This window comes from Canis lupus, chromosome 12 (assembly GCF_003254725.2).
Source record: "Canis lupus dingo isolate Sandy chromosome 12, ASM325472v2, whole genome shotgun sequence".
NCBI classification, from domain to species: Eukaryota; Metazoa; Chordata; class Mammalia; order Carnivora; family Canidae; genus Canis; species Canis lupus.
The window spans coordinates 65,700,132-65,717,378 of record NC_064254.1 but is presented as its reverse complement, the minus strand read 5'-3'; the positions used below and the strand labels follow the sequence as shown (position 1 = coordinate 65,717,378).

The window sequence follows — 17,247 nt, the reverse complement described above, 5'->3', positions numbered from 1 at the left end:
CCACATGGAATGAAGAGATTAAATTAAAAAGTAAAAATGTTTTAATATTTTTTAAAAGAACACAGAATATTTTTATAAAAATTGTCCACATATAAAGCCATAAAGCAAGTTTCAATAAATTTTAAAGGATTTAAGTTGCACAAAGCATATCCTCAGATGACTATGCAATCAAGCATTTGTTAAGAAAATAATAACAAAAAGTAAAACTAGAAAATGTCATATGTTTGTTTGGAAATTAAGAAACATACTTCTGGGTGGTTCAAAGGTTAAAGAAGAAATCAAAATAGAAATTAGAAAATACTTTAAACTTAATAGCGAAAATACTAAATATCAAAACTTAATGTATGTAGCTATTTAGAGGAAAATAAATGTCCTTAAATGCATTTAGCGATGAAGGTTGAAATGAGTTTAAAAAATTAATCTCAGTAAATAAGAAAAAGTCCAGCAAAATAAACTCAAAGAAAGTGCAAGGAAGGGCAAAACAGGCGCCTCCCTTACTTAAAAGGCAGTGGAAATTATGTGTAAGGGTTTTTTTGTTCTGTTTTGTTTGGCTTTGCTTTTTTGAAGGGGTCACTCTAGGAAGGCTTTCTAAAGGAAATATATCTGAACATTTTCTGTATCCTTTCCAGTACTGTGACTTTTCTATTTTTGTAATGAATTGTGGTAAAACATACACAACATAAAACTTATTATTTTAACCCTTTTAAGTGTGCAATTCAATGCCATTAAGTACATTGACAATGTTGTACAACCATTACTACTGTGTATTTCCAGAACTTTTTCATCATCCCACAGAGAGACTCTACACATGAAACAATAACCACTCATTCCCCTCTGCTCTCAGCCCCAGGTAACCTCTATTTTACTTTCTGTTTTTCTGCCTATGCATTTTCCAGGTACATCATATAAGTGGAATCGTATAACGTTTGTCATTTTGTTTCTGGCTTCTCTTCCTTAGTATGTTTCCAAAGTTCATCCATAATGTAGCATAAGTCAGAATTTCATTCCTTTTATACGGCAGAACAATAATTCATTGTATACCACACTTTGTTTTTTTAATAGTGCATTAGCCCTCCTCACCATTCCTACTATCTTATAAAAATATTGTTCACTAACAGCTTACACAAGCTCTGGGCCTTTTTTTTTTTTTTTTTTTTTTTTTTGCAATACTCCAAGCAATAAATCACAAATGCTTGTAATGAAATACAGACTTGTTATCACTTAGTTTATAGAGGAGAACATAAAGGAAAAAATGGATTTTATACTGTACTTTTTCCCCAAATAAATTTCTATCTGGTTTATGATCTCTTTTTATTAAACCAAGATTCTCTATTTAAGATTGACTTCTGCTATACATTTCCCTCAGCTGGGCCAAAATGCAAGAGTAACACTAGCATATGTGAATAGGTAAAATGTCATTTAAATGAATAAGAAACAACCTTTCCTTACAAGGGAAACTTCATAAGCCCACCAAAAAAGTCCCAGAGAAACCAGCCACAGCATATATTTATTGGGTTGATGTTTTGCTATATGTGAAAAGTCTTTTGAATAAATTAGACATTTTAAACATTTTCTCATCCAATCTAGTATTTAGTACCCTAGGAATTTTAGTTTATGTTCAATTTCAAATTGTACATTATTTATATCAGTTCTTGTTCAATTTCAAATTTGGATTATTTATCTCTTTGGTTTTCCTTCTTCTCTCCCCCCACTAAAAAAAGGGGTGAGAAACGGAAAAAATTTAAATTAAATCTAGCTAATTTGGTTGCTTATTAATAATGCTAATAAAGTATGATAAATTACTGGCCAAAAAATAAGGTTTGTGGTAAAAAAAAAAAGTATACCTACCAAGTTCCCTAAAAACTTGTTTCATTATGTGAGCCTTCACTCTTCATATTTCATATATTTCCTGCTACCTGAAGATACTATTTTTATCACTCATTTTTCTCAGCTTCCCTGTTCACATTTTGGTATCTACATATACCAATCACTTTGGATTTCCAGCATGGAGAAAACACTGTAGATTTACCTTCTCTCCAAATGTAAAACTTGATTTATATAAAGGGGAAAAAATTACTAAGAGCATAAATCTTCAAAGAGTACTTTTCCTTATATCTATAAATATCTCACAGAAATTAAAAACCTCTGGGAACTTAAAATTGGTCAGGAAAATAGATGTTTTAATTCTAAGTATAGCACAGGGAATACAGTTTAGTATCAACAACAACTTCAAAAAGATCGTCTGACTTTATCTTTAGAATATTTGAAGAAAAAATATTCTCCTTTTTTCAAGTATTTATTTATTTTAGAGAAAGAGAGAGAATACATGCATGAGTGGGGGGAGGGGCAAAGGGCAAGGGAGAGAATCTCCAGCGACTCCCCACTGAGTGCAGAGCTGGCAGGAGCTGGATCCCAGGATCCTGAGACCATGATCTAAGCCAAAATCAAGAGTCCACGTTCAATCCAACCAAGCCACCCAAGTGCCCCATTATTTCTAATTCTTGATACGAATTTTTGAGGTTTTAGGTTTTAAAAAATAATACAACTTTATCCCTTCTTCAGTTATATTATTTTAGACCGGGAAAAATTGTGTAACTAAGAATTATGGGAATTATATTTGGCACATATGCTTCTCTTTAGTACTTTTTTGATATTTCACTTTGCTTTGTGTTATAGATATCTGTGTATGTATTATATGCCCAACTAGATTGTAAATGACTTGTATGCAAGAAACAGAAAATTCATGATTGCACTACCCATTATGCCTAATGTAGCACTTTGCACATAGTAGGTTCTCAATAAATGTTGGTAGAATATAGAATTATTGAATAACCGTGTAAAAAATTATTTAAATTAACAGTGAAAAGGAGACTACTTTATTCTTAATCAGATTGTAATGAAGACTATTTCAAACTATGCAGTGATGATACACACAAATATTTAAACTATGTGCCTCAACTTGACATAATTTCATGATAACTTGATGGCAATCACATTTAAATATATTAGAATATTTTTGTAATAATGCTACTCTGGAATAGCAACTTTAATAGCAGAGAAAACATGTTAAAGACCATTAACCTAAAAGAAACAGAGAACATTAAATATTTTTTCAGAAATCAATGTATAAGGTTAAACATTCCACTATAATATTTATGAGCAAACCTCAAATTAAAATTTATAAATGCAAACTATCAAATGTTTCAGTTAGACAATAATTTAGACTATATTTTGTAATTTCTCCTGTGTACACATTGATGAATACTATATAAAAAAATTCTTTTCTCCTTTACTGTCTTTGACTGTAACTGTCTAATATCAAAATGAATTTTGCTTGAATGCAAGCCCTTAGCAATCCTATAAAAGCCCTTAATTATCAATCAATACGACATTAATCAGTGAACACAAGTAAGTGATTTTCCTTACCTTTAGGACAGCAATGAATGGTACGAAGTTAGCTCTTTGGAGTCCATTTTTATAGAGATCTGGAAAAAAAAAAAAAAAACTGCTATTAGCTTTTTACTTAGCCTAAATCCAATGTTAGCTCATATCTTAGCCTGGAAAATGAAGCTTTCTATTTGTAAAAAAGGTAAACACACAAAAGAAAAATAGCCAAAATTGATTTCTATTCTTGCACTACACAAAATTCATTATTTTCTTAATAAGAGGAAGAACTGACAATTACAGAAAGAAAATCAAAAGACATTCAATCAAATTAGCTTTAAACTATACTAAAAAGCAATAAAAGAATTTGGAAGATATCACAAATAATCCTAAAGTTAATGACTCAACATAAGATATTTTTAAAAGTATTGAATATTCCAACACATAGAATCTTACTGGGAAAGGAATTATATTGCCCTTTATCTCAACCTATACTAAAAATTCTCAGTACAGAATTAAAAGTATGTAACAAGATTAGCCTTTTAATAAAACACATCAAAAAACAAAACTAAGCATGTTTATATCAAGGCTATGCATTTAACATTAAGATAAATGACACTAAGGCCACTTTAAAAGACATTATCTAAAAATCAAAAATCCATTCTCAAAGGACTGTAAATTTAATGCAGTTATAAGTAATAAACAGCTAGTTTTTTTTGCCTTAGAATGGTGTTTTTTATATATACATGTGTCACAGTGTATGTGTGTTCAGACACATATCCACATACATGAACAAACGCTGTCAAGAGTAAATAAGTGAAAAGGGATAACAAATTTAAAGTTTTGCATATTTTTCTATATTCTTCCTTTTTCTAAAAAAAGGATCTGGAATTTTATTCAAGAGATTGAAATTTTATTTCATACAAAGCATTTCTTTAAAACCAAAACCTAAAGAAATGAGTTTTTTTTTTAAAAAGTATAAAATGGGAGCAGTAAAAAAGTTTTCTCAATAATAAAATCCATGAATTACATTATGCGTCTCAATTTTCTTTTAAATATGCTTTATAGGATGCTTTCTATATTTCTTTGTTTATTATTTTTAAAGATTTTATTTATTTATTCACAAGAGACAGAGACAGAGAGAGAGGCAGAGACACAGGCAGAGGGAGAAGCAATCTCCACGCAGGAAGCCCGACGTGGTACTTGATCCCGGGTACCCAGGATCAGGACCCCGGCTGAAGGCGGCGCTAAACCACTGAGCCACTCGGGCTGTCCTATTTCCTTTATTTTGTTTGTTTGTTTTTTTAAGATTTTATTTATTTACTCATGAGGGACAGAGAGAGAGAAGCAGAGGCACAGGCAGAGAAGCAGGCTCCATGCAAGGAGCCTGACGTGGGACTCGATCCCGGGTCTCCGGGATCAGGCCCTGGGCTGAAAGTGGGCACTAAACCGCTGAGCCACCCGGGCTGCCCCTATTTCCTTGTTTAGAGGAAATTATATAACTGAGATAGTCTTCAACTGTTACATTTACTTATGGAAATAAAATATGGTTATTAGGAAAATTTATTCTCTTTAGAAAAATATTCATCATAACATCATTGCAGTGTCGAATGTTAACTGCAAAGCTCTTTGGTTAATTAAGAACTAGAGGCTTTAATTCAGTTACATTTAATATTCTTATTTAGGGATATTATAAAAGTAAGATAATGCTGGCCAGGCTGTCAGAACTTTCAAATTCAAAATGAGATCTTTCCTTTCCTATAATCAATACCTCAAATGAATAAAATGGGTAAAATGCAGGAAATGGATTAAGTTAGGTATTTTCATAATCTTCCCTAATCATCAAGTTGCTGGGGAAAGTGCATAAAAACACTGCTGTATGATAAGAGCTGACAGCCATGAATATCAGTAAGTGGTAGAATTTGAAAATAAAATAATTTTATTTTATTGATTTTTTTAAATAGGTTCCACACCCAATGTGGGACTTGAATTCATGACCCCAAGATAATAGTCACATGGTCCACTGACTGGGCCAGCTAGATGTCCCAAAAACTAAAATACTTTAAATACACTCAAAGTTTACAGCAGCTTTATTTATAATAGCCAAAAACTGGAAACAATCCAAATGTCCATAATTAGGTGAGTGGATAAGCAAACTGTAGCATTTCTGTACAATGAAATACTACTTAGCAATAAAAAGTAGAAACCAAACACATAACAAAATAGATGAATCTCAAAATAATTATGCAGAGTGAGAGGCCAGACCAAAAGAAGAAAAAAAAAAGGTACATACTATGTGATTCCACTTATATAAAACTCTAGAAAAAGCAAGCTAAAGCTATACTACCAGAAAGCAAATTAATAATGGTTGCCTACAGAAGGGGCCAGCAGGACAACACTGACTGGGAGAGATGAAACAGGGAAAGAGGAAAGCTTTGAGTGTGATGGAAATGTTCATTATATTGATTGTGGTGGGGACTTCACAGATGTATACACATGCCAATATTTTGTAAATTGTACTCTTTAAATACATGTCATTTATTGTATATCAATTATATCACAGTAAGTTCTTTTAAAACTTATTGGGAAAAATACCAAAGTGAATATCGAAGAACACAATGTTATAAAATTAACACTGAGCTATTACACTAATGAAAGTTTACCTATGTTAAGATAACCTTTTGGTCTCACTTACAGAATAATATCTTTCTTGTGGACATACAAGGTTCTGAGACGCAACTTAACAAGTATGTACCTTTCAGAAGGTTCATGACAATGAAAGATATAAAAAGCCCACTTGTAATATTCTTGATTGAAAGTTTCCAATTCATCAGCAAAGTTAAAATCTAGTAATAGTCTTCAAGAGTTAATTTTTTAAAGAGTCAACTTTAAAAACAATCTGCCTTTATAAAGATATATAATCCAAACTTTATGCTCTGAGAAGTATTTTCTTAATAGAATTCTAAACAAAATTCATTTGGCTTGAAAACCTTTAGGTTTTTATAGGACACTTAAGTGAAAAAGAACTGTACTCATTAAATTGAAGAGTTTTCTGCAATTCAAATATTATGCTAATTATCAATGCAATAGATCCATCTCCTGAAATGTTAGCTACCAATTTTTTCATTCTAGTTGTTTAATATTATTTTTCTTAGACATAAAGATTTTTATAATACATTTATATCAATATTTGTCATTGTTTACTAAATACTATTTAAAAATTCAGCAGAAGTTCTTGCCTACAATTTTTTAATGCTCTCTAAATAGAGTTAAATGAGCACTTGGTCATATAAGACAGAGTACTGAAATTATGGCACATTCATTTTTCAAGACTGTTATAAGGACCTCTACATTCTCCACAGTGAATAACTATAATAATACTTATAGACGAAATATATGCAAAGAGGATTTTTAAAGTAATTACAAGAATCTAAATACTTTGGAGATGTACATGGATATACTGATCTTTTCCTTAAAAATCCAAGCATCACAGAAGAGGTTATATACAAACCTAATGTTAACCATATATCAAAAACCACTAATTAAATATGCAAAGAATAAAGAGAAAGAAATAAAAACATATCACTAAAAAATTCTGCAAAACATGAAAGACAAGGATCAAAGAAAGTCATTAGATACAACATCACAACAAATAATAAAATGACAATAAATACATACCTATCAATAATTACTTTGATTGTAAATGGAGTAAATTCTCCAATCAAAAGATATAAGGTGACAGAATGAATAAAAAAAAACCAACAAGATCCATCTATGTTACCTACAAGAGACTCATTTCAGACTGAAAGACACCTGCGGATTGGAAGTGATGGAACAGAGAAACAGCTATCATGCAAATGGATGTCAAAAGAAGGTCAGAGTAAAAATACTTATATTGCACAAATTAGACTTTAAAACAAAGACTGTAACAAGAGACAAAAAGGACCCTATATACAATAAAGGGGACAGTCCAGCAAGAAGATACAACAATTGTAAATATTTATGCACCCAACATAGGAGCATTCAAATACATAAAACAGTAACATAGTAACAATAACAAAAATAAAAGAATTAATTGATAATAATTCAGTAACAGTAGGGAACCTTAACACCCCACTTGTATCAATGGAAAGATTATTTAATCAAAAATCAACAAGGAAACAATGGCTTTGAATGACGCACTGGACCAGATGGATTTAACAGATATATTCGTAATATTCCATACTAAAACAGCAGAATATACATTCAAGTACACATGGAACATTCTCCAAAAGAAGTTACATTTTAGCCCACAAAACAAGCCTCAACAAATTCAAGAAGATTAAAGACATACCATGAATCTTCTAATACCACAAGCCTATAAAATTAGAAGTCAACCACAAGAAAAAGTCTGGAAAGATCACAAATACATGGAGGTTAAATAACCTGCTACTTAACAATGAATGGGTAAACCAAGAAATAAAAGAATAAATAAAAAGTACATGGAAGCAAATGAAAATGATAATACAATGGTCCCAAAACTTTGGAATGCAGCAAAGGTGGTCATAAGAGGAAAATTTACAGCAACACAGGCCTACCTCAAGAAGAAAAATCTCAAAAAAAAAAAAAAAAGAAGAAAAATCTCAAACAACCTAACTTTACATCTAAAGGAGCTATAAAAAGAACAACAAACAGAATCTAAAATGAACAGAAGGAAAGAAATAATAAAGACTGGAGCAGAAATAAATGATATAGAAACTAAAACAAACAATAGAATAGATCAATGAAACCAGGAGCTAGTTCTTTGTAAAATATCAATAAAATTGAGAAACTTCCAGCCAGACCTGTCAGGCAAAAAAGAGAAAGGATTCAAATAATATCAAAAATGAGAGAGGATAAATAACAACCAAAGCCACAGAAATAAAAATTATGAGAATATTATGAAAAACTATGTGCCAACAAATTGGCCAACCTAGAAGAAATGGATAAATTCCCATAAATATATAAATTACCAAAACTGAACAGGAAGAAATAGGTAATTTGAATAGACTGGTAATCAGCAAAGAAATCAGCAATCCAAAAACTCCCCAAAAAACAAAAGTCCAGGACCAGATAGTTTCACAGGCAAATTCTACCAAACATGTAAAGATGAGTTAATACCTATAATTCTCAAATTATTCCAAAAAATATAAAAGGAAGGAAAACTTCCAAATTCATTCTATGAGACCAGCATGACCCTGATACCAAAACCAGATAAAAATACATCACAAAAAAAGAGAACTGCAAGCCAATATATCTGATGAACACAAGTGCAAAAATCCTCAATAAAATACTAGTAAACTGAATACAATAATACATTTTAAAAAATCATTCACCATGATCAAGTTGGATTTATTCCTGGTTTGCAAGGGTGGTTCAATAGTCACAAATCAATCAACATGATACATCACATCAATAAGAGAAAGGATAAGAACTATATGATCATTTCAATAGATGCAGAAAAGGCATTTGACAAAGAGCATCCATTCATGATAAAAACTCTCAACAAAATAGGTTTAAGGGGAATATATCTCAACATAATAAAAGCCAAATATGGAAAACCCTACAGCTAATATCATGCCCAATCAGAAAAAGTGAGAGCTTTTCCCCAAAGGTCAAGAACAAGACAACGATGTCCACTAAATAAGAGGCATCCAAATTGGTAAGGAAGAAGTAAAATATTCATTATTGTAGGTGACATGCTATATATAGAAAACCCAAAAGACTCCACCAAAAAACTGCTAAAACTAATAAATTCAGTAATGTTGTAGGATCTACAGAAATCTGTTGCATTTCTATACACCAATAATGAAGCAGCAGAAAGAGAAATTAAGAAAACAATCCCATATACAACTGTACCAAAAATAATAAGATACCTAGGAATAAATCTAACCAAAAAGGTGAAGACCTGTTGAAAGAAATTGAAGACAGAAGAAATGGAAAGACATTGCATGCTCATGGATTGAAGAACAAATATTGTTAAAATGTCTATACTACCCAAAGCAATCTACATATTTAATGCAATCTCTATCAAAATAGCAACAGCATTTTTCAGAGAACTAGAACAAACAATTCTAAAATTTGTATAGAACCATAAAAGATCCCAAAGAGCCAAAGCAATCTTGAAAAAGTAAAACCAGAGGCATCATAATTCCATTGTTCAAGTTACATTACAAAGCTGTAGTAATCAAAACAGTGTGCTCCTGGCATAAAAGTAGACACACAGATCGATAGAAGAGAATATAAAACCCAGAATGGAACCCACAACTATATGGTCAAATAACCTTTGACAAAGCAGGAAAGAATATTCAGTGAGAAAAAGAGTCTCTTCAGCAAATGGTGTTGGGAAAACTGGACAAAATATGCAAAAGAATGGAACTGGACTACTTTCTTATACCACTCACAAAAATAAATTCAAAATGGATATGAAACCTGAAACCATTAAAATTCTGGCAAAGAATACAGGCAGTAACTTCTTTGACGTTGGCCTTAGCAACTTTTTTCTATATATGTCTCCCAAGGCAAGGGAAACAAAAACAAAAATAAACCATTGGGACTACATCAAATAAAAGGCTTCTGCACAGCCAACAAAACTAAAAGACAACCTATGGAATGGAAGAAGATATTGGCAAATATGACATACGATAAAGGGTTAATATCTAAAATATATAAAGAACTGCTATAACTCAACACCCAAAAACCAAATAATACAATTAAAAATGAGCATTAGACACGAACAGACCTTTCTCCAAAAAGGTATCAGATGGACAACAAACATGAAAAGATGTTCAACATCACTCATCATCAGGGATATACAAATCAAAACTACAATGAGATATCACCTCACACCTGTCAGAATGGCTAAAATCAACAATACAAGAAACAGGTGTTGATGAGAATGTGGAAAAAAACGAACCTTTGTGCACTGCTGATGAGAATGCAAACTGGCACACTCAGTATAGACTCTACTTATCCTTCTTCCTCTCCCTCTGCCTCTCCAACCCCCAATTCCCCTGCCACTTGTGCACTCTCAAATAAATAAAATGTTTTAGAACATTTTAAAATATAAATGATAACTATTTAAAGCAAACATAACAGCATATTTGGGGATTTATAACATACAGAAATAAAATATATGAAAACGATACCACAAAAGCTGGAAGGAAAAAATGATTGTATCATATGAAAAGTAAGGTTCTTACACTATACTAGAAGTGGTATAACATCACTTGAAGGTAGACTGATAAAGTTTTATACTATAAAACCCAAAGCAAATCATAAAACTGTTTTAAAACTCATAAATAAATAAATAAATAAATAAATAAATAAATAAATAAATAAATAAATCTTTTTAAAAAAAGATAGGAGAGGAGTGCCTGGGTGGCTCACTCCATTGAGCATCTGCCTTCAGCTCAGGTCGCAATACCAGGGTCCTGGAATGGAGTCCCACTTCGGGCTTCCTGCTCACCAGGGAGGCTGCTTCTCCCTCTACTCCTCCCCATTATTCATGCTCATTCTCTCTCTCTCTCTCATTCTCTCTCACTCTCTGTCTCTCTGTCAAATAAATAAATAAGACCTTTGAAAAAAACAAGAGAGATAAAAAGCTTCCAAGACAAACAGAAACTAAATGAATTTGTGATAACCAACCAGCCCTAAAACAAACAAATATTAAAAGCTAACTCTGGGAAACGAACTAGGGGTGGTAGAAGGGGAGGAGGGCGGGGGGTGGGAGTGAATGGGTGACGGGCACTGGGGGTTATTCTGTATGTTAGTAAATTGAACACCAATAAAAATAAATTAAAAAAAAAAAAAAAAGGGAATCTTTAAGAGAGGACCCAAAAGTAACATAGACCAGAAAGGAACAGAGACAATATATAGGAACAGTGACTTTACAGGTGATACATGGCACTAAATTCATATCTTTTGATAGTTACTCTGAATGTAACTAGGCTAAATGCCCCAATCAAAAGACACAGGGTATCAGCCTGGATAATAAACAAGACCCATTGATATGCTGTCTGTAAGAGACTCATTTTAGACCCAAAGACACCTCCATATAGAAAGTGAGGGAGTGGAAAACCATTTATCATACTAATGGACATCAAAAGAAAACAAGGGTGGCAACCTTTATATCCGACAAATTAGATTTTAAACCAAAGACTGTAATTAGGGATGACAAAGGACACTATATCATAATTAAAGGGTCTATCCAACAAAATGATCTAAGAGTTGTAAATATTTATGCCCCTAACATGGGAGCAGCCAATTATATAAGCCAATTAACACCAAAATTAAAGAAACGCATCAATAATAATACAATAATAGTAGGCGACTTTAACACCCCACACACAGTAATGGTCAGATCATCTAAGCAGAAGATCAACAAGGAAACAAAGGCTTTGAAAGACCTACTGGACCAGATGGACTTCACAGATATATTCAAGTATTCCATCCTGGAACAATGGAATAAACCTTCTTCTCAAGTGCACATGGAATATTCTTCAGAATAGATCATACTGGGTCACAAACCAGGTCTCAACCAGTACCAAAAGACAGATCATTCCCTACCTATTTTCAGGTCACAATGCTTTGAAACTGGAACTTGATCACAAAAGGAAATCTGGAAAAAACTCAAATACATGGAAGCTAAAGAGCATCCTACTAAAGAATGAATGGGTCAACCAGGAAATTAAAGAAGAATTTTTTAAAATTCATGGAAACAAATGAAAATGAAAACACAACTATTCAAAACCTTTGGGATGCATCAAACGCAGTCCTTAGAGGGGAGTATATAGCAATACAAACCTTTCTCAAGAAACAAGAAGGTCTCAAATACACAACCTAACCTTACACTTAAAGGACCTGGAGAAAGAAGAGATAATAAAGCATAAACCCAGCAGAAGAGAAATAATAAAAATTAGAACACAAGTCAATGAAATGGAAACCAAAAGAACAATACAACATATCAGCGAAACTAAGAGCTGGTTCTTTGAAAGAATTAATAAGATTTATAAACCCTGGCTAGACTTTCAAAAAGAAAAGAGACAGGGTCCAAATAAAATCATGAATGAAAGAGGAGAGATCACAACCAACACCAAAGAAATACAAATCATTGTAAGAACATATTATGAGCAACTATATGCCATAAAATTAGGCAATATAGAAGAAATGGATGCATTCCTAGAGATGTATAAACTATCACAACTGAAACAGGAAAAAATAGAAAACCTAAACAGATCCATAACCAGCAAGGAAATTGAAGCAGTCATCAAAAATCTCCCAACAAACAGGAGTCCAGGATGAGAGGGCTTCCCAGGGGAATTCTACCAAACATTTAAAGAAGAATTAATACCTATTCTTCTGAAGCTATTTCAAAACATAGAAATGGAAGGAAAACTTCCAAACTCTATGAGGCCAGCATTACCTGGACCCCAAATCAAACAAAGGCACCACCAAAAAGGAGAATAACAGAGCAATATCCCTGACGAACATGGATATAAAAATTCTCACCAAGATACTAGCCAATAAGATCCAACAGTACATTAAAAAGATTATTCATCACAACCAAGTGGGATTTATTCCTGGGCTGCAAGAGTGATTCAACATCCACAAATCAATCAACGGGATACACTACATTAATAAAAGAAAGGACAAAAACCATATGATCCTCTCAATAGATGCAGAAAAAGCATCTGACCAAGTACAATATGCTTTCTTGATGAAAACTCTTCACAGTATAGGGTTAGAGGGAACATACCTCAATATCATAAAAGCCATATAGCCATATATGAAAAGCCCACAGTGAATATCGTTCTTTTTTTTATTATTATTTATGAGAGAGAGAGAGAGAGAGAGAGAGAGAGAGAGAGAGAGAGAGAGGCAGAGACACAGGAGGAGGGAGAAGCAGGCTTCATGCCAGGAGCCCAATGCGGGACTCGACTGGGGACTCCAGGATCGCGCCCTGGGCCAAAGGCAGGCGCTAAAACGCTGAGCCACCCAGGGATCCCCTGACAGTGAATATCACTCTTAATAGGGAAAAACTGAGAGCTTTTCCCCTAAGGTCAGAACACAGCAGGGGGCAGCCCAGGTGGCTTGGTTTAGCCCTGCCTTCAGCCCAGGGCGTGATCCTGGAGTCCCATGTTGGGCTCCCTGCATGGAGCCTGCTTCTCCCTCTGCCTGTGTCTCTGCCTCTCTCTGTGCATGTGTGTCTCTCATGAATAAATAACCAAATAATCTTTAAAAAAAAAAAAAGGAACACAGCAGGGATGTCCACTCTCACCACTGCTGTTCAACATGGTACTAGAAGTCCTAGCCTCAGCAGTCAAATAACAAAAAGAAATGAAAGGCATCTGAATCACCAAAGGCATCTGAATCTCACTCTTTGCAGATGAGATGATACTCTATGTGGAAAACCCAAAGACTCCACCCCAAAATTGCTAGAACTCATACAGGATTTCAGCAAAGTGGCAGGATATAAAATCAATGCACAAGAATCAGTTAGTTGCATTTCTATATACTAACAATGAGAGAGAAGAAAAAGATATTAAGGAGTCATTCCCACTTACAATTGCACCCAAAACCATAAGATACCTATGAAGAAACCTAACCAAAGAGGCAAAAGATCTATACTCTGAAAACTATAGAACACTTAGGAAAGAAATTGAGGAAGACACAAAGAAATGGAAAATTTTTCCATGCTCATGGATGGGAAGAACAAATATTTTAAAATATTTATACTACCTAGAGGAATCTATACATTCAATGCAATCCCTATCAAAATAACATCAACTTATTTCACAGAGTTGGAACATATAATCCTGAAATTTGTATGGAACCAGAAAAGACCTCGAATAGCCAAAGGAATGTTGAAAAAGAAAACTAAAACTGGTAGCATCACAATTCCGAACTTCAAGCTATATTGCAAAGCTGTAATCATCAAGACAGTATGGTACTGGCACAAAAACAGACACAAAGATCAAAGAAACAGAATAGAGAACCCAGAAATAGACCCTCAACTCTATGGCCAACTAATCTTCAACAAAGTAGGAAAGAATATCCAAAGGAAAAATGACAGTCTCTTCAACAAATGGTGTTGGAAAAAATGGACAGCCACATGCAGAAGAAGGAAACTGGACCATTTCCTCACACCATACACAAAAATAGACTCAAAATGGATAGAAGATCTAAATGTGGGCAGCCCAGGTGGCTTAGTGGTTTAGTGCCGCCTTCAGCCCAGGGCGTGATCCTGGAGACCCAGGATCAAGTCCCATGTCAGGCTCCCTGCATGGAGCTTGCTCCTCCCTCTCCCGGTGTCTCTGCTTCTCTCTCTCTCTCTCTCTCTATCTATCTATCTCTATCTCTATCTCTCATGAATAAATAAATAAAATCTAAAAAACAAAAAAAAAACTAAATGTGAGACAGGAATCCATCAAAATTCTAGAGGAGAACACAGGAAGAAACCTTTGTGCCCTCAGCCACAGCAACTTCTTACTAGATGTGTCTCCAAAGGCAAGGGAAGCAAAGCAAAATCGAACTACTGGGACTTCACCAAGATAAAAAACTTTTGCACAGCAAAGCAAACAGTCGACAAAATCAAAAGACAACCTACAGAATGGGAGAAGATATTTGCAAATGACATATGAGATAAAGGGCTAGTATCCAAAATCCATAAAGAACTAATGGAACTCAACACTCAAAAAACAATCCAATTAAAAAACGGGCAGAAGACATGAACAGACATTTCTCCAAAGAAGACATACAAATGGCCAACAGACATATGAAAAAAATGCCAACATCACTGGGCATCAGGGAAATAAAATCAAAACCACAATGAGATACCACCTCACACCAGTCCGAATGGCTAAAAATTAACAAGTCGGCAAATGGCAGATGTGGGCAAGGATACAGAGAAAGGGGAACCCTCATACACTGTTGGTGGGAATGCAAACTGGTGCAGCCACCTGGAAGACAGACAGTATGGAGGTTCCTCAAAAAGGTGAAAATAGAGCTACTACAACCCAGCAATTGCACTACTGGGTATTTACCCCAAAGGCACAAATGTAGTGATCTGAAGGGGCACCTGCACCCCCATGTTTATAGCAGCAATGTCCACGATAGCCAAACTGTGGAAAGAGCCCAGATGTCCTTTGACAGATGAATGGATAAAGAAAATGCGGTGTGCATACACAACACACACACACACACACACACACACACACAGGAATATTAGTCATCAAAAAATGAAATCTTGCCATTTGCAACAACGTGAATGGACCTAGAGGAAATTATGCTAAGTTAAATAAGTCAATCAGAGAAAGAAAATTATCATAAGATCTCACACATATGTGGAAGTTAAGAAACAAAACAGAGGATCATAGGGGAAGAGAGAAAAAAATAAAACAAGGCAAAATCAGAGAGGGAGACAAACTATAAGAGACCCTTTTTTTCTTTTCTTAAAGATTTAACTTATTCATGAGAGACACAGAGAGAGAGGCAGAGACATTGGTAGAGAGAGAAGCAGGCTCCCCTCGAGGAGCCTGATGAGAGATTTGATCCCAGTACACCAGAATCATGCCCTGAGCTGAAGGCAGAGGCTCAACCACTGAGCCACCCAGGTGTCCCAAGAGACTCTTAATCATAGGAAATAAACTGAAGACTGCTGGAGGGGAAGGAGATGGGGGTGGGTGATGGACATTAAGGAGGGCAGATGATGTAATGAGCACTGAGTGTTATATAAGACTGATGAATCACTGACCTTTACCTCTGAAACCAGTAATACATTATATGTTAATTAATTGAATTTAAATAAAATTTTAAAACTTGATATAATTGACAACTTTGTATTAGTTTCAGGTGTACATGATTTGATATTTGTATATATTACAAAATGATTGCTCATGCTCACAATAAGTCCAGTTACCATCATCATAATTTACAATATTTTTTTAAAAGATCTACCCTTAAAGTAGATCTTAAAGATTACTGTCTTGGCAATTTTCAAATATACAATATGGTATTATGAACTACAGTCATCATGCTATAAATTACATCCCTAGGACTTATTTATTTTATAACTAGAAGTTTGCACCTTTTGACCATCTTCACCCATTTTGTCCACCCTCCACCCTTCACTTCTGGCAACCATCAATCCCTTCCCTGCATCTAAGAGTTCAGTTTTCAGAAGTAGAATTGCTAGAGCATACTGTGGTCCATTTTTTATTTTGTGAGGAACTTCCAGTTTTCCATAATGGCTGCAACAATTTACATTCCTACAAACAGTGCACAAGGGTTCCCTTTCATCCAGTTCCTCACCAAGATTTGCTATTTTTTGTCTTTTTGATAACAGCCATTCTAAGAGGTGTGAGGTGACAACGGATTGAGGTTCTGATTTGAATTTCCATGACAATTAGTGATGTTGAGCTCCTTTGCATATACCTGTTGGCCAGCTGTATATCTTCCTTGGAAAAATGTATTTAGATCTTTCTGGCCACTTTTTAATCAGATTGTGGGTTTTTTTCCTATTGAGTTGTATGAGTTGTATGAATTGCATGAGTCCTTTTTATATTTTGGATATTAAACCCTTATCAGATATATGATTTCCAAAGATTTTCTCCCATTTGATAGATTGCTTCTTGCCTTCTTAAGGTAAAATCTTAGGTCACTGATTTTAGAGACTTTTCTTCCTCTAAAAAATTTTTTTAATTACAAATTTTCCTCAAAGAACTGTTTTAGCAACTTCCTAAAAATTTCAATGTTACATTTTCATTATATTTTGCTTAAAAACATTTTCTAGGGTGCCTGGGTGGCTCAGTGGTTGAGCATCTGAGCCAAAGCTCAGGTTGTGAT

The 17,247-nt window shown here is 34.0% G+C and overlaps 1 protein-coding gene across 5 annotated transcripts in view; it reads right to left on the bottom strand.

The window, feature by feature from the left end:
• AFG1L (AFG1 like ATPase) overlaps positions 1–17,247 on the bottom strand; it is a 203,945-nt gene that overhangs the window by 89,712 nt on the left and 96,986 nt on the right. For all 5 annotated transcript variants that reach the window (XR_007401347.1, XR_007401345.1, XM_049092448.1 and 2 more), the window contains exon 7: positions 3,427–3,485. Coding sequence is in view for 3 of the 5 variants with exons in the window: in XM_049092448.1 (XP_048948405.1) it covers positions 3,427–3,485 (59 nt within the window). In the remaining 2 variants the exon portion in view is untranslated. The remainder of the gene's footprint in view (positions 1–3,426; positions 3,486–17,247) is intronic.